Raw genomic sequence first — 21464 nt, forward strand, 5'->3', positions numbered from 1 at the left:
GGACAAGAGAGTGACAAGGGGCCAAGGAGATGGAAAGGTTTTCTGTGTTCATGAATGATGTTAGAGAGAACAGCAGATTAATAAGAACACAATTACTTTCAGATGCAGGCCTCTTAGTATGGAATGTTATTCAGTTCTTAAGGTATTTCATGCTGCTGCTCTTAAATAACAGAGCAAGCCAGTCTTTTTTTGTCATGGACTTCTCAGGGCAAAATTATCACCCTTTCTCCCTTCTTTCTGTGAGTGCTGAAATATTCGGTGCTCACAGTCTAAGCTTTCTCATTGCTGTTTAAACTCACATTGGTGGGCTGCATTAGTCCCAAAGTGAAGCAATTGAATTAATTTCTCTAAGGCAGACACACAGACAGTTCTCCAGGAGTGAGAATGACCTTTCTGGTATACCCATCATCAATACTTTATTTCAACACATTTTCATCACAGCTGAAAGCCTGTATTCCCAGGAGGAATCAGCAGTTTAAGGCAACCACTGCTTTCATAAGTCGAGCTTCCTTTGTCAAGAACTAACTAAATATCAGTGTTATCTGGCCAGGAGTTAGGACAGGAAGGTGCAAAGAATACATTTTGATCCCTCTGATGATAACATTGCATTTCTGTCACTCATGGCACAGGAAATAAATACTCCAGCCAGGTATTTATGGAAATAATATCCCGTGTTTTATCTTCAGTGTCAGTATAACACTTGCCTGGTGGGTTGAAGATGGTGGTTTGGCACCTGCTGTCTCAAGAGAGATGCACGATACAAAGTGGCTGTGTTATGATGTGTGCAAACAAGTATCAATTAAGCAGCAAATTCTAAACAAGTGAAAAGGCAAGGGAAAAGGAATGTGAGGATTGCTACATGTGTACAGAAGCTGCAATTATTAGACTGTTTTGACCTTTTCTACGAAGAGCTAGCAGCTCTTTATTAAACGTACACAGTGGATAACAAGTAATTAGAATTAAATCACAGATGCCAGAAAACTATCTTCATTGCTGATAACCCTAGTGACTAACATTGGAACACTTCCTGTTTGATTGATTGCAGCTCCAAGCGTTGGGATCCTTAGCAGCTTGAGATCACAGAATTATAGAATGTGTTGGATTGGAAGGTACCTTAAAGATCCCGTAGTTCCAACCCCCCTGGGCAGGAACACATCTCCCTAGTACAGGTTGCTCAGGACCCCACCCAGCCTGGCCTTGAGAGGGAGGAAGGTTAGATATTTGATTAATTTTACCACATCACTTTTTATTGGATTGGTACTTGTGACATGTTGTCTCGGATAAAAATAAAACCAGAAGGGTGTGAAGAGACAACATAGAATCCATTGCAGTGTGGAAAGTTGAACTTGCAGTAGCACAACACCGTAGTTCAGAAGCAATCGTCTTCTCTGCTGTCAGAGCTTTCCACTGTAAGAGATTTTCCTACTGGGTTTAGAGACAAAAGAAAATTGATTGATTTGATAGTTCTTCAGTAACCCCTGGTTAGATGTGATTAGATTGAGCTGCTGGTGGATGGTCTTTGAGTCACTTTAATGGGCAGCAGCTTCCAGGCTATACTAATCTCAAATTTCAAATCACAATTCTCATTTTCAACTCTATCCAGGACCAGCATCCTCTGAAACTTTCTGTCTTGTGCAAGTGCTTCAGCTTGCAGAGCTGTAGAAGGAACAGTGCAAACTACTTCAAAGTAGTGTTTTATATGGAGTGCGTAATAGGCTTAACTTGACTCATGTTTTGTGAGTTTTAGAGTTGCTTTGAAGTAAGTTCCTTCTTCTAGAGGAAATAACCTTTAAAATCCAAGGAATATTTTCTTTCTTTATTGTTCTAAAAAATCTGGGTCTCTTTGTGTCCCCTGCACATGTGCTGATAATACACAAAGCGTTTCAGTGATCACTGTAATCAGTTCTTTGTATCCTTCAGCAAAGACTCCGATTTTAAAAATCCATGTGGAAACGCCTCTGTTAAAATCATAGATGCACAGGAGCATTTTCTTAAAAGACTTATTTTAACAGCATTCCAGTGCTATACCTATCCCTTTTAGGACATCATACTAAATATTCCTGCCTAGAGCTGGGCTCCTTGGTAGCACTAGACTTTGTCAGTGCTTGATAATGAAATAATAGTTACTGAATTGCCCATTTTACACGTCTATTGACCTTGGCTACTGCTGCTTCTTTGGCACAACTGAGAATATTGAATGTTTTGACTAATGTACTTGAATGCAAAAATTCATAATCCCATTTTATTGTACCTACAGGCAATGGAAGACCTAGAGATCCCTTTGCTAATAGTTTTGATTCACATTATACCCCTAGGTAGACCTATGGTGTCTATAAAAATTACTGAGAGAAATTATGGGAAATGCTGCTGTAGGGCTTCAACCTCTTAGCAGCACTTGCTGTTTTTCCCTTGGAAATAAAATTATGTTATGCCTTGTTATATTTCCAGAAAAGTGAAATATCAGCCATGTAGTTCTTGAGACTTGTATGGCTTTGGAAAGTCTTAAATTTTATATATGTAAATATAGCACTCGGTATGGTGTATTAGCTTGTATCTTCTTTTTGCCCCGACAGCTTTTCTTTATAGTTTCTTTTAACAGTCTTATTGGTAGTGAAGGTTGTCTCTTGTGTACCAGTTCATAAAGAAAGCTGGGCTAAGGGAGTAGCTATTGCATCCTCAGGCTTCATTGCAGTAAAAAAAAAAAAAAAAAAAAACTAGAACTGAGGGCAAAATCCTAAAATAAGAAAGTTCAGGCCCCATTAATGTTTGCCCTGCAGTTCTCTGTAACATCCTGATTCCTTTGAATTTGTCCTTTGCAACGTCTAAAAGCTTGCATAATCAGTTGAAGAGGGAGGCTATATTGGTTTGTACCAGAATAGTGCAGGTTATGCCTCAGCAGTTGTTGGACTTTTGGCACACATCCACATGCAAAGAAAGCTCACCTAATTAAGGCAGCCCCTTAGGACTTACCAAGAGTATCTGTCAGGTACCAGCTGTTGTTAGTATAGAATATGAGATCAATGTACCTTCACTCTCAGCAGGTACTACATTCTTTAAATGACACAGATGCAAATGAAAGGTTCGGATAGATCAATCCAGAATGCCCAATTCATAAAAGAATCTTTTTTTGGTTGTAAGGGTTTATCCATATATGAACTCACATTTGGGTTTTCTGTTCTGAAGTATCTTATGGGTTTTTCCTGCCATCCTGCTTCCAGAATTAGAATCACTTACTTCTTTGTGCGACAGAGCAGCCAGTCTGACAGCACAGAGGCTGAGGCTCAACTTGAAGTCTGTTTTCAACAATTCAGGATAATGAGGGATGGAGGCATATTACAAGCCTCAGTATGCTCCCCAGCCTTACTGACTGGGCAAAGTCCAAAATGGTCACTGCAGTGTCTGTGTCTCTGGATCTGGAAGGCAGAGGAATTGCTGGCTGTCAGGATGTCTCAGTTTATCTCACACTGCATCCAGTATTTTAACTAGTACATGAGACTTCTTGAAGTTGAAAAACCACTGTCAGTTTGGAGTCCTACACTTAGATTTATCAGAATCTTTGTTTTTGACAGCAATTAAGTGATACAGGAAATAAAAAATCATTACTCTTCAGCAGCAAATGTTGTTAGCACTCACAAAGCTCCATCAAAATCCTTTTGCTTTTATTCATGATCACTAAAGGTCAGCAAATAAAGTGACTTCTTTCTTTTTTCCATTTATCCCAAATAGAGCTATAGGCATTAAGGCTTAGGTATTGAATTTGTGAACCCAACTTAAGCATCACCCAACAGAAGGCAGATATGGAGACATATTAGTATTTCAATATTCTGGAGTGTGGGAAGAAAACAAAATGTCCAGAGTTTCTCGTCTTTTATAAAGGAACTGATAAAACAGAAACTTGACCACTGTGTTTTATAAGACAGCAATCTGAACACATTTACTGTATAGGGAAATGACATTTCTGTCAAGCTGATGTTACCAACATCTGAAGTCTCAGCTCTTCATCTTCCACATCTGGCGTGCACTCTCACAGGTGGCTTACATGAACTCAGAAATAAATTATTCACAATTCACTCACTCTTTGAAGAATTATTACACCAGTCAATAGATCTACTCAGGACAGAAAAGAACAGAAATAGAACTTCCTGCTCAGATGAGCTTGGGTTCCCTAGCAAATGCGCTCCTTCCTTTTTTGCCTTAAGCAAAAAGTTCTCGGGTGTCCTGGTACTTTCACCTTGCTGAGCTAATGCTATTCCTCCGAGCAAAGGTAACTGAGAAACTTCAGTTGCTTTAAAGCAAAGAAACTGTCCACCCTCCCCAGCCATCTCTTCCAATATTTCGCAATGATACAAATGTTCCCCTTTTCTTTAAAAAAATGAGAGTCTTACCAATATCATCATGATGAGATATTCTGAATCAGAGGCTGCTTGTTGCTCAGGGCCAAGTGAAATGGTGCTTTGTCCCTCTGCGTTTCTTTGACTACCTCTTCCCAGAAAGTCAGAGAATCTCTTAAATACAACCTTGGATCACAACCTGGAGCAATTGAAATTCCCATTTTTATGGAGGTTTCTATGTCTGCAGTCTCAAAAATACTGCAAATGGAGTTTAGTCATTCTAAGTACTGTCACCATACTGTATGGCTTTAGTCTGATATTTTTCCTGTGTAGGCAGTAAATTATTTGTAATAGAATTAACTCCTGGTTTTCTGTAACATGTATCACTACTTCTTCTCCAGTGGTATTCCTTTGTTATTGCAACATTAAGTTGTAAGAGATTATAGTAAGAAAAGGAAAATCCTTAAAAATGAGACAGATGAAAACTGCTGTAATTTTTCCTGTAGGTTAGATAAATAAGAACTGATTCTCAGTTTAGCACTAGATAACTAGTTACATTTCATTTCTGTCAGGTTTTTTTATTGAGGCAAACCTCCAAGTCTTTTGAGACATAATGTTCTAGTGTCCTAACATTCAAGCTGCTTGATTCTTAAGCAGTGTGTTGTAAATAGCCTGAAGTGAACTATTTGTTTTTGAGTGGTTTGTGAGGGACTCTTTGGGGTTTTATTTTGTTTTGGTTTCATTTGGGAGGGGGCTGGGGGTTGTTTGTGTGTTTTTAACAGCATGGAACCAGTCATATAATGGCTTTGTGGCTGGATAGAGTGGAATATGCAATCTGTAATCTTACCATCTTCCCTTTTCAAACACAAAAGATGCAGCACCCAGTGTCCCTTGTCCATAGCTGGTTATGGCTGGAAGCACAATTTCAGTAACATGATTTACCATCTATTAAAAGTCTAAAGTAAAAAAAAAACTGAACAAAGTTTTGCTTGGTATGGGTGATTTGTGTGCAAGTTCTTTGCTGATAATGCCTGAAGTTTGATGTGGATGAATAATGCAGATGAGATTTTCATGCATGAAAAGTTGGTGTTTCTCTTGCTGCATCATAAACACACTGCTGTTTCTGATTAGGTTAGAATCAAAATGTAAATAGCTCCTGCTGTGACTAGGGATATTTAAATTGCCCTATTCAGAACATTTATTTTCATAAATCAAACAACTGAAAAAAACAAGATTGGGAATTTTCAGTAGTTCTCGAAAGATTGCCAGATAAGCTCTGCTCAATACCAGAGTCAATGATGAAGCCTCCATTATTTTCAGTTACTGTGACTGTGTTGAAAAATAAACCTCAGAAGCCTTTTTCTCATGGGAAAATTGTGAAATAGACTTGTATATAAGGGCTGAAAGCAGAGTCAGTGTTTCTAGGATCACCATTTGTTGTTTAAAGTAAAGCTTTCTTATTTACATGACAGCTGAACTTTGTCCAGTTACCTCATTAAGTATGTCTGCCTTCTGTTAAGTAGATAGGTTGCTGAATAGTGACATTATAAATTTATGACAACTGTGTGAAAATTATCTACAAAAGAGTGCCCTAAACAAATGAATGCAATTTTTGGAATGTAATTTATCAAAAATTACTTTGATAATAAAGATAATCTTGCTGTTAATATGAATTGTTACATTTAAACTGAATTTGTGTCTGTTCTTGTTATTGCATGACTTAAGAATGGCTATACCTTAATTTTAAATTGCCAGATTATATTATTTTCTGTCTGGATTTAAGAGAAAATATAGGAAGGAGAGAGCAGCTCTTCCGTCCCTCTGCTCTGCCCAAACCAGGGTCACTCAAACCATTCCTGTTAGCTACTTTTCTAAAAATCTTCAAGTTGGGAGTCTGGACAGCCTCTGCAGGGCTGCTGTTCCACTGGCTATGTATCCTGGCTGTTGGGGTGGGTTTCCTGTCTGATGTGCCAGTGATGTTTCAGACACAGTGACTTGGGTCCATGGACCCAGTTACCTTCTGCCTGTCACAACAGTGACTGCCTCCAGGTGCCTCAGAAGGCAGTGAGGTGGAACACGTAGGGATCTGAGATGATTTGCCTGTTCTGGATTATCTGTTACATAAATAAGTGTACCAGGGGCCCTAATGCATGAAGTGTATCCAAAAATCACAGTCTCTCCAAAAATCTGTTAGCACTGAAATTTGAATAGTCTGCCTGGCTTTATACACTTTTGGCTGTGCAATTGGTTTTTCCCTCTTAGGATTCTGTAGTAGTGAGTGTCATAGTTTGTTTATGCATTGTATGAAAAGTTATTTTCTTTTATCAGGCATAAATTTGTTGTCTTTCCGTTCCATTCACTGTCCCTTGTCTAGTGTGTTAGCCAGTATGGAGAAAAAAGCTCTCAACATGTCTTCTTTGGAGTATTCTTGGGTTTCGGGATTGGTTTTTGGGTTTTTTTTGTTTTTTTTTTTTTAATATATATCCTTTCTTGCTGATGTTCTTTTAGACATGATCAGTCCATGTCTTTTATTTCTTCTCAAATGGTATTTCCCTCAATCTTCCCATAAGCCCTAGTAATTTTACAATTCTTTTTAAGATTATGCCACTGTTACTGCACAAAGTATTTGAAGGAAACCCACTATGCTGCTGATTTGTATAATGGAGTTCTAATAATTTCCCTGCTGTTTTTCATCCTAATTCATACTCATGTTAGCAACTTGTTAACTTTTTTTGTTTTTTGACCATAGCCATGCTTGGAATTGAAATGGTAATTGAATTATTTTGCTTTAAACTCATTGTGATTGAGGTGGATTGGAGGTTTCATTTCTGTTGTTGAACCCAAAGCTGAGTGTTTTATTTTTCAGGTTTTTATGCTGGTGGTAAAGATACATGAATGATCATGTTGCTTATTTTATCTCACTCCTCTGGTGTACATTTAATTATGACATCACTAATTTTAATGAACTTTAATCAAGAACTTGGACCATACTGTTGAGAAATTGTATTTAGAGTTGAACTTAATATCTCAATATTTACAATTACTGTAGTTCTAGTCTTTACTCTGTTTTCCACTTTTTATTGCATATATCCGTTTACTTAATGCCCCTTTGAAGCTTCTTTCCGTGATCATTTTTCCCCATTTGAACAGCTGTAAAAGCTGAATAAAGACTATTTGAGTAGAAGGTAGTGTGTGCTGCTAGCTTGCCCTTGCAAAATAGTTGTGCGTACCTTGATGAAGTAGGCCTTTAAAGTACTTTTTAATTCTTTGAAATATGTTTGTTTTGAAGGAATTTATTTTTATTCACTGGAGACTTGATTTTTTTTGTCTTTATTTTCTATTCTAGACATAAGGGCTACAGCTGTCATTGCAACTTGAATATTTAAAATATTCTAGTCTTTACATTCTAATAAATGATGAAATTTAAAGTATGATGTACTTACTTAAATGAGCTTACAGGTCAGACATCACCTTTCACATTAAATTCTCATCAAGTGAACACGAATGTGCTGGACAGAGCCAGCAAAAGACTTTAAGAACACAATTCTGAAGCTATTCTTTTTTCACACAGCATGTCTCATGTGTGGTTGCCACAAACGAAGGCTTTTTAGGGAGCTAAGAATTATTCTTTCTCTCATGTTTCTTGTGGTTTCTTCATTCTATCTACTGTACTCAATAGCACTCACTTAGAAATATGTATGGCAAAACTCAAAATATCAGGTTAAAACATGATCCAAAAAAGCTGATATGACTTGTGAAATATTTTTTGTTAAGTTCTCTCCATTCTGGTGAACTACAAATTAATTTTCAGCTGAAGGCCTTCATGGCTAAGAATCATTTATATTAACTGCCACAAGAAAACTTTTGTTAATTGAATGTGGTCTGAGAGCATTCCATGGCATGTTTTTGCAGACATTGACGAATGTGGAACTGGAAGGCATAGCTGTGCCAATGACACTGTTTGCTTTAACTTGGATGGTGGGTATGACTGTCGGTGTCCCCATGGCAAGAACTGCACAGGAGACTGTATCCACGAAGGCAAAATCAAGCACAATGGTCAGATTTGGGTGCTGGAGAATGACAGATGCTCTGTCTGCTCGTGCCAGGTCAGTACCAATGGAAGTAGCTTCTTCTGCAAGGTGGTGGTGGGATGAAGGGCAGAGCATCAGGATCCAAGTGAAATTCCTGTTTTAGCTGCCTTCTCAGGTGCATGTGTGGAGCTACAGAAATGAAATCATGTATTACACAGGGTTTTGGAGATAGCTTCTCTCTCCAACCTGCATGAGCAAAACATTCATTGGAATTTTATTATGTGGTACTGGGAGAAGGATGACACTACTGTTTTGTTAGCAGAGATGCCACCTGTGTTCTCTGGGTGGGAGAAACAGCATTTTTATGCAAATAAACTGTCTAGACACCTATTGGGGCTGGAGTCTGACGCCAGTATCTCAAGCAGATGGCTATAAATAGAAGTAGGTTCTGTGTCTGCAGAGTAATTCAGCTTAACTTCCTCAGATGTTTGCTGTGGGAAGTTTGGTCCCAAGCTAAATGCTCATGGAGAATGAAGGGCCAAAACACTTCTGACAGTATCCTGAGCATTTCAGCAGCTTGACTTTGGTGTACATGGTTTAGTTTCAAATCACCTATTATCTTCCTACGTGAATAATTACAGAACAGAGGGATTGATCTTCCTTGACACCATCCAATCTGGTATTCTATGAAACCATGATATTCTATGAAGTTTAAAGCAAGATTCATCAAGCATTTGTATGAGAATTACAAACAGTGCAATCCATTGAAGTCTAACCCTTGGGAAAGACAACAGGGGAACTTATGGTTGTTACTGAGTGCGTATGGGGGTTTCTGGCTTGATTTCAATTGTATTTTGGCAAAGATACTGTGTAGTGGAAAACTTTTGAGCTGCTAATGGCTTAGAATCAAGGTAAAATATAACATTTTGGCTGGAGTTTGGCTAGAGTGGTGCAAATTTCTGCCATCGCTGTGTGTCTCTCTTCTGAAAACAGAATGGCTACGTGATGTGCCGGCGAATGGTCTGTGACTGCCAAAATCCCACCGTTGACCTCTTCTGCTGTCCTGAGTGTGACCCAAGGCTCAGCAGTCAATGTTTACATCAGAGTGGGGAGTTTTCCTATAACAGTGGTGATTCCTGGATACAGAACTGTCAGCAGTGCCGCTGTCTGGTAAGGTCCCCAATTACTGCTCCACAGACAGGAGGGAAAACGATGTGAGATGTTCTGATCTGTTCATAGTTTCATTTTCATGCATCAGCATCCACTTAATTTTCCCTGAAATACGTGTATAATTAAAAATCTGGTTTGCCTGGATTTATGTCAGTATTGTCCAGTTTCTGTCAAAAGCGTATTTTGATACAATAGACATAATATAAATTACTTAATCATGAAGGTGGTTTCAGCAAAGTGGAGGTCATTTGGATATGGCACCTACACAGCAACACTAACATTCACTTATTCAGAGACTGATGAAGCTCTGTAAGGAAATTCTAAATATGTATTTATTATCACAGCTGATATTTTCAGGCATGCTGGTAAACTTAAACTTATTTATTCAGTCAGACATTTCAAATAACAGAAAAATAATAAGACTTCTTGTGTTTTTCAAAACAGTGAAATGAAGTTTCAAAAAAAAAATCTGTTAAAGCTTGTCACCTTTTTCCTAAGCATGTACTTTAGAGTCTAAGCAAAAAGTATTCTGCATAATGCTGCTCATGAAGTTTCTGTGACAGAGAAAATCCTAAGATAAAAACAACTAGCTTTTATCACAAGTTATCTCCAAATATAAAGGCTGGTCCATGTATCAGCTCGGGCTTGTCAGGGTATCATGAATAACAGCCAGAAGCCCATTTCTGTAGACTGTGCTTATAGTGCTACCACTGCCAAAATTCAATTAAATAGATAACCATGTGCTTCATTAAATGTCTTAAAAATGAAAAAATAACAAACCTACAATTTAGGATCTCAATAGATGTTTCTATTTTTTTTTTTTCAAGATGCTACTTCTGTAGCAAAAGTCTGCTTTCTTTCAGTGACCATGGATTTTTTGGGGTGACAGAGTATTGTTTACTCCCTGTACTGTCCATCACTGCAAAAAATAGATTGAAGTGTCAAGACCAGTGGCTAGATTAAAAGACTGCTTTCAGTCTTACCATTACACAATTCAAAAAGAAGAAAATTGACCCAGTTGATAATTTTTTAAAAGACTAACTTCACAATACTTTCTGCAACAAGTGGAGGAAATTTGGGGCTATTACAAGTGTCTGAGATTTTTTTAAGCTTCTGCTTTGGAGATAGCAAGCTCCACATTTTCAAAGACCTAGATACATTTTTTGTGAATAAACTGATTTCCTAGGGCTAAATGCTGTTCTTTTTGCCCCCCGTTAAGTCCAGACTATTAAATCTGAGCCCAAATGAGCTGAATAAATTGGCAGTCAGAGATCTGCTCAAAAAAAAACCCAAACAAACCAAACATTATTGACTTCTGTGAAGTCTTTTCTTTGACCAATAGATCTGCAACTTTGGCCTTTGTCTAGAGTGAAGGGAAGCTGATTCCAGCTTCTAGTAACTGATATGATTTATTAAACGTCTTTAGATTTGTGCTCAGGCATAAAGTAAGCTCCCAAAAGGATATGCTGGCCCAACACAAGTCTCTGCTCAGACCTTTTCTTACCTTGACTACACTAAATCCACCATGCAGAAGATGTGATAAAGTTTGGAACTTCAGGTATTCTGCTTGTAGTATCCTGAGTGGATGGAGGGTGGAGTGAGTGGAGGTCCTGTCATTGAAAATGTGGTGGTGTTCCCTGTTACATTGGGGAGGGGAGGGGGAACAAACAGCTGAAAATTTGAAAAAAAACCCTGAAAATTTTGGCAGACTTTTGCAGTGCAGTCAGGTTACAACTTCTGTCCCTTGTAGAAATAGAACTTAACAAGGACAGAAGGACAGGCCACAATTCTGTATTGCATAATTTTGTGGAGAATTTTCACCTGCAGCTTGATGGAGAATGTACTGAACTAAGTTAAATCTAATCTACTTTCTGAATGGCATGCAGAAAAAAGCACCTGATCTGCTGTGTGTCCCACAGTCAATGAATGTCAGTGTTTTCTGTGCTGAATTCTGAACAGCGCCAGACGGAAAGAATAGCCAGCTAGAAAACATAATGCTGATTCAGAGGAATGGATGAGGAACAAAATAAGAGCTAATACTAATATCTTGTTCTTTCTGAAAACAGCAAGGAGAAGTTGACTGCTGGCCCTTGCCATGCCCAGAGGTGGACTGTGAATTCAGTGTCCTGCCCGAGAACGAGTGCTGCCCACGCTGTGTCGCTGACCCCTGCCAAGCCGACACCGTTCGCAACGACATCACTAAAACTTGTCTGGATGAAACCAATGTCATTCGCTTCACTGGATCTTCTTGGATTAAGCATGGCACAGAGTGCACCCTCTGCCAGTGCAAGGTAATAAAGGTTATAAAGATGAGGCTGAGATGCTTCTTCCCAGCTTGTTCTGTGGCACATAAATATTAATGTGGCACTGAGTCTGGTCAGGGAACAGTTGGTGTCTATACTTGTTTTAAAGCAGCAGAGATGACAGTAAAAGTGTTCAGCTTAGTTAACTGTACTCTTGCCAGTGCTAGACGCACAGTTTGATGTGCTAGCAGATCAACAGCCCATGCTGCAGAGTGCTGTGGACAAGGTACTGGGTTTCACTTTTCCACCAGGATAGTTAATTCGAGTTTAAACATGGAGCTCCAAGCTCCATTTACTGGTTTTGTACTCAAAGAAATTGATTGTCTGAGGAGAAAAATTAATGGCTATGGGCATATGCTAATTCTGGCATCTCTTTTTGAGGATGAAAAAGAAAAAGGGCCTAACTAAGTGCTTGTATTCAAAATAAGATTGTAAAGTGAATTGTGTTTTTTGCCATTCAATACTGAATAGTGACAATATGTGTTTCCACAGCAGCCAAGGAGAGAGAGCAGGATTCATGCACAGTTCTTTAGTTACTAGTGAAATTCACAGTTGATTTTGTGCTTTATTCTATGTTCTTCCCAAGCAAGATGCTTCCCAACTCCAATACATAGTGCAATTAACTACTTGAAAAGGTGCTCATAAAAAAAAAAATCTATCTCCAACACCTCCTTCTGTGAGAATTCTGTGTGATCAGGCAGCAGAAGCTGTCAAGCATCACTCCCTTCCTCTGCTTTGTCTGATGCAATACTGTGTGCAATAGGTGCTGCTGTCAGGGCATAGTCCTTTTCCAGGGGCAGTGGAATGCACCAAGAAAGTGTCAGTGTTTGTCCTGATGTCAGAATGGGTCAGTGGTTAGAAGAAAATGCTGTGATCTGACAGAATGGCTAATGATTAGAAAGCCAGAGCTGCTGCCCAGAGGATGTTAAAACAGGTTTACAGGCAGAAACCTGTATTTTTGGGATCCATAGCTGGTGCTATACACCAGCTTCAATGCTAGAAATTACTTTTTGGTCAGACAAGTTGCTAAGGTTCTTATGCATCTGTAAAAGAAATTATTGTGTGTGGTTTTTTCCTAAAGCACTTTGAGACTCAGTGCTGGGAGATGTGCTCTTGTTGTACTGCTAATCAGTGGCAATGCAGCAGGCATGTATCAGTTCTGACATGGCCACCTAAGTGCTGCTCCCATCTGGCCTTTTGTGTTAAGCAAAGACTGAACCTTCAGCATTGACTAACTGGTATTCAGTATAAACACATACACAGACTTATCAAATCCATTGCTGCCATGTGGATGTAGTGAGGATTAAAGCAGATACTCTGCCATTCAGGTCTGACTGCCTAACAAAGGAGAGGTACCACTTTGTCCCTAAACAAGGCCAAATCTTATTCAATTCTCTTTACAGAGCAGTGTTGATTTTGAAATACACTTTCTGCTCATATTGCCAGCATTTTAATATAGCAGTTCTGCAGGCAAGCAGCCTGCAGATCAGGGTAGTGATGTGCCCAGTTTGTGTAGTGTTCCTTCTCATTCATCCTGTGTCACCCCACTCTTCTCTTGTAAAGCATCTCATGGAAGGTCAAAGCTCCAGTCTAAGCCTCTCTAAACAAGCAAAATAGGTTTACACAAATCCTTTAAGAATTTAGAAACCTGGGCATCAGCTAAAGCAGACTTAGCCACAAAAACAATTCTAATCACAAGTAAAGAATGGGGAGAGTAGGATTATAACCTCCTGTAACAGAAGGAGTGAAAGAAAATGCTTGAATTATTCAGACCTTGTTTTAATAAGTCCTGTTGGTTTAGTCAATTGAATGTATTTGGAATAATTTATAAATAATACTCATTTTTTAATTTGCATTTTAAGAATCAGACTTAAGAAGTAGAGATGCAGAAATGATTTCTCTAGTATTTAATGATGTCCATAGGCTATCTGTTCCCTTAAGTGCCCTTAGTATTCTCATAAGGATTTCTGGACTATTTGAAAAAAGTTTGTGGATTAATGTTTCCTGGTGTTACAGCCAGGATGCATGAAGTTGAAGCATTAAGGGCTAAATAAAACCCAGAATCCCTTCTGCCTGATCTAAATAAAACTCCCAAGTGCCTTGTCTTGTTCAACAGCTTTATGTATTTGAGCAGATGCCTGATACCTTTATGTTGGGAGCATTCCTTCCACTGATCCCAGCTTCTTTCAGTTTGAGTGTTGTAGCTCTGAGACACAGACCACAACAAGCCAAGCAATTAGAGGAATCATAATAGCCTGTTCCCTCGGGCAACATAAGGACATGAGGACAATGTCATGAATCTGATCCAAGTCTGTACATGTTTTGTATTGTACAAGTCTGTATGTTCAAATCTGATGGGTATTTGCAAACAGCTGAGCTTGTTAAATTTACTTGTTTTGTACAAAATGCAAAATTTTTCAATTCTTCTTTCTGTTTTTCCATCCTTTAGAATGGCCATGTCTGTTGCTCAGTGGATCCACAGTGCCTTCAGGAACTGTGACACCAACAGCTATCCCACAAGCAGTTTCTGGATAAAGAATTTTCCTTCACAGAAATAGACCTTCAGACCAAAAATTGTTCAAAATTAAAACTAAAATTAGGTTGGTTTTGTCTATCTGAAGTGCAGATATGTGATGAACTCGGTTACCAGAATCAGAGTGAAATTTATGGGACTCAAGACAAGCTCAGACGTGTAAACCTTTGTATGAGGTTAGGCTCAAATCTTCTGGCTGTTTGTCTGTCTGGCATCCTTGTGCAGAATGTTTAGGTTAGTGTAAAGTGACACATTGTAATGCTGTACATAATGATGTCAAGATCTAAAATCAACTAGGAGCTCTTACAGGGTCTTCTGAAGCTTTGAGAGTCCAACGCTTGACCAGATGCAGCAGATTTACCTAATCATATTTGGAACTGCACAAGTGTTTGATTGCTTACTGCAGAACTTAGCAGATGTTTGAGTAAAAGGATGAAGCCTTCAGGAATAATGAACCTAGCAGCTAAGATGTGACATGTACAGTATGTGCGCTGAAAAAAAAAGATAGAAGTTATTGTAAAAAACAAAAACAAAACAAGAAAAAAACCAAAAAAAAAAAAGAAAACCCGTGATGCACAGGCATGGCTTCTTAATGTTTTCTGATGGGAAAAGTCATCAATATTTCCTTGTTTTACTGCACTTACTATTATTTCTTGATTGACTTTGTTCAGTATAAGCTCGTTATTGTGCAAATTTAAATAAATATTTCTCTTACCTTAAATTTCTGTTTGTGCCATCTTTCCTTTTCAAGGACTTAATTTTCATGTATGCTGTTACTTCTTTGCCAGTATTCTTGGGAATCTGGACAATACAGGTGAAGTATTGCCTGAGTAGCTCCTCTAAGTGTGGGAGCTTATGCCCAGCACAGCCTTATGCCTATCATGTGTTATCTTTGTTAAGATACACACAAGCAATTTGTCATTACAGTGGATTAAACAGCAAATTCACATTCCTAAAGATCCCCTATGTGCCAGTGGGCTGTTGGCACGTAGAGTCAGTAGAGACCATTTGTGTATGACTTGGATCTGTTCAGATTTGCAGGGGATCTTCTCCAAATTCCTCCTCTCTCCAGCTGCCAAGGGTTGGTTTGTCTTCCATAAGCTCTGCAGCTGTTTTCACTGTTTGTGTGAAGGATCTTAATGTGTGGGGATTACTTCAAAATGCAAACCCTTTTGTCACTACTGTTCTGTTGGGACAGTAAATAAAGGAGGCTACGTGACCAAACCTGTGTTATTCTAAAAGAGAAGTAAAGAATAAAGCAATGCTTACAAATTGCAGGCTGAAAAGGCTGAATTTGTAAAGAATGCATCCCAAGCAGTGGAGACAAAACAGGAAAGGAGGAAGATTCCCAAGGTGAAAGCATTCTTTAGATGCTGCTTTAGTACTCATATTCTTTTCAAAGTGCCTTGCTGCTCTTCACCATCTCTCTTACAAGTTCAATGGATTGTTGTGAAACCTGGACAGGCAAAACTTCCGATAATATTGCTCCTGTGTGATATGAAGTTTCAAGGGAGGTCCATGTATGTAGTTTTACAAAACAGAATTATTTCCTGCAAACAGATGCTACTTCAGTTTCATGTACTGCAAGAGATCAAAGGAAACTCATACAACCTCATGTATCCATTAGATATTCCCTTGAACCCTCAGTGTCTGCTGAGGACTGGATCTTTTTTGATTAGGGGACACAAGAGACACTAGGCCACCAAATGCTAATAGTCTAAAAAAGTCCAAGAAACTAAAAATCAGGGGGAAAAAAGACCTAAATGGGTATTTTACATTGAACCAATAAACATATGAAGATTTCCAGACCAAATAAAACCTTTTCCTCATCTAGTCCATAAATAACAGGTAATCAAAGGTGTTTTTTCTGTTTTGTCCTATTCCTGGCAAGCTGCAATCACTACTTTTAAAGAAGAGAGTTAGCTCCCCCCCAAAACCTGTGCTTTCTCTGTAATGTTTTCTTGCCTGCTAGTAATTGTCAGGAGGTCATGTTTTCACCTCAGACTCTGAGGCACATTTCCAGTGGATTTCATGAGCTGCTGCATGCCTCTTTCTGAGAGAAGGTTAAGCAGAAGTCCTGTACCCTCTGAGAACTGCACTTCAATTTAATTCAAGAATAGGTACAAGATAGACATAGAAAATGCATGAAGACCAAAGTTCTTTTTTTGAAAAGAATGAACATTTTTCAAGGGCAGAATCCTTGAGCTCTGGCAGTGGCTGTACAAAGCTCTGACGAGAACCACTGGAGCTGTTAGAGTAAGAAGCCACAGAACTTTGTATGTAATATTGTAAGCATCCCTATTTTGGCAGTGAATAGAAAAGTTGCAGGTGAGGCAAGCGTCTCTGTCCTTAATCTTGTTCTATGCATCCTCTGACTTTGGTTTCAGAGCTATGACAAATATGAGAACTCTAAGGACAATAATCTCCAAAATATTTTCTCAGTTCTTTTTCTAATATCATAATACTGGTGTTTAATAGCAGCTTGTAATCAAAACAGAAATCGTGTATAGATGACAAAAACCATCCATTTTCTTTGTTGCTTACCATGACCTGAGTGTTGGATGGTCTTTCTACTATTGTGAGTTTGTGAAGCACAGGGCAGTACACTAATAGGCCAAAAAGCCAAAAATTGAGACACAAAGTAATAGCTAAAACTTGAATGTGATCCTTGGAGAGACACTCAGTGTTGCATGTGTGTAAAGAGCAGAAGTCATACAACTGAACAAAGCTGGAAGTCTCTACTAAATAAAAAATGAGAAAGGGTTTAGTGAATATTGTCTAATTTATCAATGCTTAAGGTTACTAATCAGTTGGGAGTTCTTCTAAAGGTCAGCAAACTCCAAGAAGACATATTGGTGACCCTCATTTTCATTTCTTTTCTCCCCCTCTTCCCCATCTCCCTCCTGTTCAGCCCAGCCAGTAATTAGTACCTTGTGCTTTTAATTTTCCTTGAAAAGTAAATTTAAATATGATTAAAAATTGATGTCTAATTTCTAAGCCTAAATTATCTGTTAGACAATATAGTCCATAAAAAAATATGAATGATGCAGGTACATTGTGCTCTCTTACTGGCCTTTCATTATTGATGCACTGTTTGCAGTACCAAAATTCAATAACTTCCGTAAAGGAATTGTCACCTCTCTGCAGAATAATTGCCCTAAGTTAATAGACCTGCAGATGTAATGGCAGAGATGTCTTCAGTTACAATGCTGAATTCACTGCTGTGGTGAAACATGTTGACAAAATGCAGCAGCATTGTAAAACTGTTGAAAAGGGACCTAGCTGTGCACCTGTGAATTTCTGGTACCCACAAATTTACTAGGGGCAATATTAGCCATTACATTTTTATAGGTTGCCTAAAAGTGGGTGTTTATGCAGGGAGGGCTGTAAAAGTGCCCTCCTTCATTTCCAGCATAGGATCTTGCCATTAGCTCCACTGCCCTACAGCAGGTTCATCCTGGGTCACCTCTGAGAGGCACAAACTCATGAGCCACATTTGAGCTGGCTTCGAATGCAGGACGTGTATGCAGCAGGATCTTCCCCTCCACAGATTCTCCAAAGTGAGGAAGGCTCCCAGTGCAGCAAATGGCAGTGCTGAGCTCACATGCCCTCTCAACAGGAGGGAACTCCCTTGGTTTCGCAGATAAAAATAGCAGCAGCTTTAAAGTAGGGCTCTGCTAGTTATTTTTTAATAGTGTAACTTACTCACAGGCAAATGCAGTTTAACTTGTCCCCCAAGCAGTTAATAATTTAAGCTAAAAATCGCTAGCTAGCTTTTGCCAACTCTAAAAAGAAAATGTTTCAGAGTAGCACAAGTAAGAAGGCTAGAGCAGCTCTGGCATCTCCTGAGTGGGTGGCCTGTGTCTCCTATTCAGTGCTTCTTCAAAGCCCACTGCAGTTGTGTCCTCTACACAAAACAGAGTCATGTTCACTAAGCCACAATCCTGGCTATGTCTCCTGTTGCTATTTTAATTTACAATTAAAAATTAAAAGCTTTTTGTTGATTTAGCATAGTGGCCAAACCTCTGTCCTGGGAGAAAAGACAAAGTGTACCACTGGATTTTTGAGTAAGGAGAAGCATTTTAGAGGGGTCTAGAAAAGAAAAAGGTGGTGTTGAAAACTGTTTTTCATCTCTCTGTGGCTGTTTATCAGCCTTGTGAGTGGTCACTAGCATATCAGTGTATTTCACTTTTTTTCTTTTTGACAGTAAGGTGCTAATGCAGAATGATAAAAATAAAAAATCAACTGTTGAAATCAATTACTCATCTAGGTCTGCACCAATCAGTATTTTCTTATTGTCAGAATTTATATAGTGTGTAAAATACCAAACAGGCATTGTTTACTATAGCAGGAGATTTACAACCCTATATCCTACTAATCTCTTAATAGATTATTTCTATAACTTCCAACTTTAACTACTACAAACCATAAAAATCTATTGATTGCATTATTTTTGTCCATAAGATAGCCAGAGTCAAATTTTGAAGCCTAGTTACTGTTTTTTCAGTCATTTCATGTTACCATTCAAATATAACTCTCAGTATGTCATTTGTGTTTCAGCAGTATTGCTTGGAATTATAAAATAAATTGTTTAAGGGCTTATTTTTGGACTGAGTCATATATGAAAAGCAAAATAACTAGAATTACATCACTACAGGTAGAGAGCTTTCATCCAAATAGAACAGAAACAAAGTAGACTCCAGTGCAATTTCATGGTGGGGAAAGAAATTTCATGGAGAGGAGGAGGGAAGAAAACAAAAAAAAACCCAATCTCACTGATGTTAACTTGGTCCTGCCCTCTTTTGATGACTGCTGCTCTGAACAAGAAGGACGCAGCCTTGTGCATGGTTATCTTAGTTTTTACAAGAAGCTCCTTAGCTGATGCTGCTTTTGAATATTTCATCTGACTGACTGAACCATAGCATTTTCCTATTTATTTTCTTAGTGCCTTTGGTAAAAATGTAAAAAATGCCTGAAAAGGCCAATGCAGAATGGGTGTGGCCCCCTTTGAAGCAGGCTCTGTATCACAGCTGGAGCAACTTGCCCAAGACAATTGTAGACACCAGCCAGCCAGGGAGCACCACCCTACCTAAAGGTGCAATCCTGCTGGTTTTATCAGCTCTATGTAGCTGGGTGCTCCCTAGGCTGTGACCAGAATGACCCAGGTCAGACTGATTCCTCTGGCAACCTTGCAAGCAAGGCAAAGCCTCCCCTTTTGGTTGCTGTATGTGGATTTTGCAAGTTGTGTGGTTTGTCAGTGCAAAGAAACGCAGGGGTGGGATTGGTCCCAAGAGCTCCCATATCATCCCAGCACGTACAACAGCCCACACCCAGACAGGTCAGTCTGGTGACAAAAGGATGTCAAAGTCAGTTAATGAAGAAGGTGTTAAAATTTGGCCTTGTAGACACCTTTGTGCTGGTGACAAGCTGAGGGGATAATACTGATATTAATTTAATGATCTTTTTAAAATCAGTCTATTTTTTCATTTTAAATTTCCATTGGGTAATTATTACATTTGATGGGCCCTGATGCTCCTTTGAAGAACACAGCAGGTGAGGAAGAAATTATTCTTTCCTCTCTTGGTAGGCTTGAGAGGCTGCTCAGCTGCTGTTTTGTTCAAAGGAAAGAGGAATGCAGCCCACGGAGCCTGTGACCCCCACAACTCAGCAGAAGTACACACTGCACACTGACCAGCATGAGTGACACTGCTGCCTGCTCTGGGCAGCCGCTAGCCTCAGCAGCAAGTGCACTTTCTTTCAACATCCCTGTCACAATAATGGGAATTACGTGATGCTGTTCCCACCCTCATCTCCGCTGTGGCCTCCACTGTCAGTACCTGGCAGATCACTTTCACTGTTGGCCTCTCTCTGCATGGCTTCCATAGCAGGTTGTTTTATCCTCCCACCTTTTCGAACTTTGTTACATGGAATTTATCACTCCTTAGGCTAGAGATCACTCATGTTGGTTTAGAGGTTTTAGCCAGTGTTAACCATCCCTTTACAAAAACTAAAATATATGGATTCCCACTGTGCATATGTTTCTAATATACTGTACAATTAAAGTAATGGTATATGGATAAATACTGGAGTCAAATTCTTACCTTAGTCCCAGTTTTCTGTGTTTTCTATTGCTCTGGAAATTGAACCAAACTGAATAAATTGTTGCTGAAATTCTAATCAACTTTGTTTTCTTTTTGAATGAGGATTAAAGCAAACCAAGCAAACACTTTTGGGTTTTTTTAACAGAAGCAGTTTCCAAAATCTGCAGCCCAGAAGGCCAGTTTGCACCTTCACAATCACAGGTCAAATTTCTTAATTCTCTTATACTGAAATTTAAAATGCTTCATCAATTCCCAGAAAAGCTATAGATATTCAGACATTTATATGGCCCGTTTAAGTGATCTTTTTGTTTCTTATATAGCAAGTTTTTGTCATTTATGTAGCTTTCAAGTGATTCTTGCATGCTTCATGTATTTGAATTGCTTCTTGTGGGCAAAATCCTTTTGCACGTAAAACTCCTCAGCTGTTGAATTTGAATTTTTTTAGCTATTAGAATTTAAGGTCCATATATGAAATATATTCCTGAAATATATACACCTGGTCAGCAAAACAAAATACTACAGAGAGATGAATTTTGCCCAATACACATAATAGTGAAGGCAAAACTGTGTTTGCTGTAGTATTTGAAATAGTTTCTGTGTTTTATTGTGTTCTTCAGCTGTGTTCCAGCAGGTTTGCATTAATTACTTTATAAGTATAAACCTGGATTCTGAACAATCAATCAGTACAAGGTCAACGGCAGCCATTTCCTGCCTGAGAAAATAGAGAAGCAGAGATTTCACTGTCACCAAAATGCTTTTTGTGTTCAAAGATAAATATATGGAATGGTTTCAAGTGAATGAGGTAATAAATATTTTCCAGATTTTGAGAGTAAGATCAGGGAAAAACCCAGAGGTGAAGTTATAGTGTATTTACTGATACTGTACTGGTCTACCCCAGAAAATCCTGAGATGGCACTGTCTGAATAGTGCAGATATTGGTCAGTGGTAAAAAAACTTAGGGTAAAAAAGTGTCTTTGAAAAACTCCTGGTGCTGA

The 21464-nt window shown here is 38.7% G+C and overlaps 1 protein-coding gene across 1 annotated transcript in view; it reads left to right on the forward strand.

Annotated features, from left to right (window-relative positions):
* Positions 1-14901, forward strand: part of LOC121333043 (protein NEL-like) — a gene marked incomplete at its 5' end in the record, with an annotated part of 87776 nt that extends 72875 nt beyond the window's left edge. Inside the window, 4 exons of the mRNA XM_041399075.1 lie at positions 8244-8437; positions 9356-9532; positions 11599-11823; positions 14285-14901. Coding sequence (XP_041255009.1) covers positions 8244-8437; positions 9356-9532; positions 11599-11823; positions 14285-14335 — 647 coding nt within the window. The remainder of the gene's footprint in view (positions 1-8243; positions 8438-9355; positions 9533-11598; positions 11824-14284) is intronic.
* Positions 14902-21464: the final 6563 nt, after the last annotated feature.

The sequence above is a fragment of the Onychostruthus taczanowskii genome, unplaced genomic scaffold (assembly GCF_017590055.1).
Source record: "Onychostruthus taczanowskii isolate IOZ18803 unplaced genomic scaffold, ASM1759005v1 scaffold153, whole genome shotgun sequence".
NCBI classification, from domain to species: Eukaryota; Metazoa; Chordata; class Aves; order Passeriformes; family Passeridae; genus Onychostruthus; species Onychostruthus taczanowskii.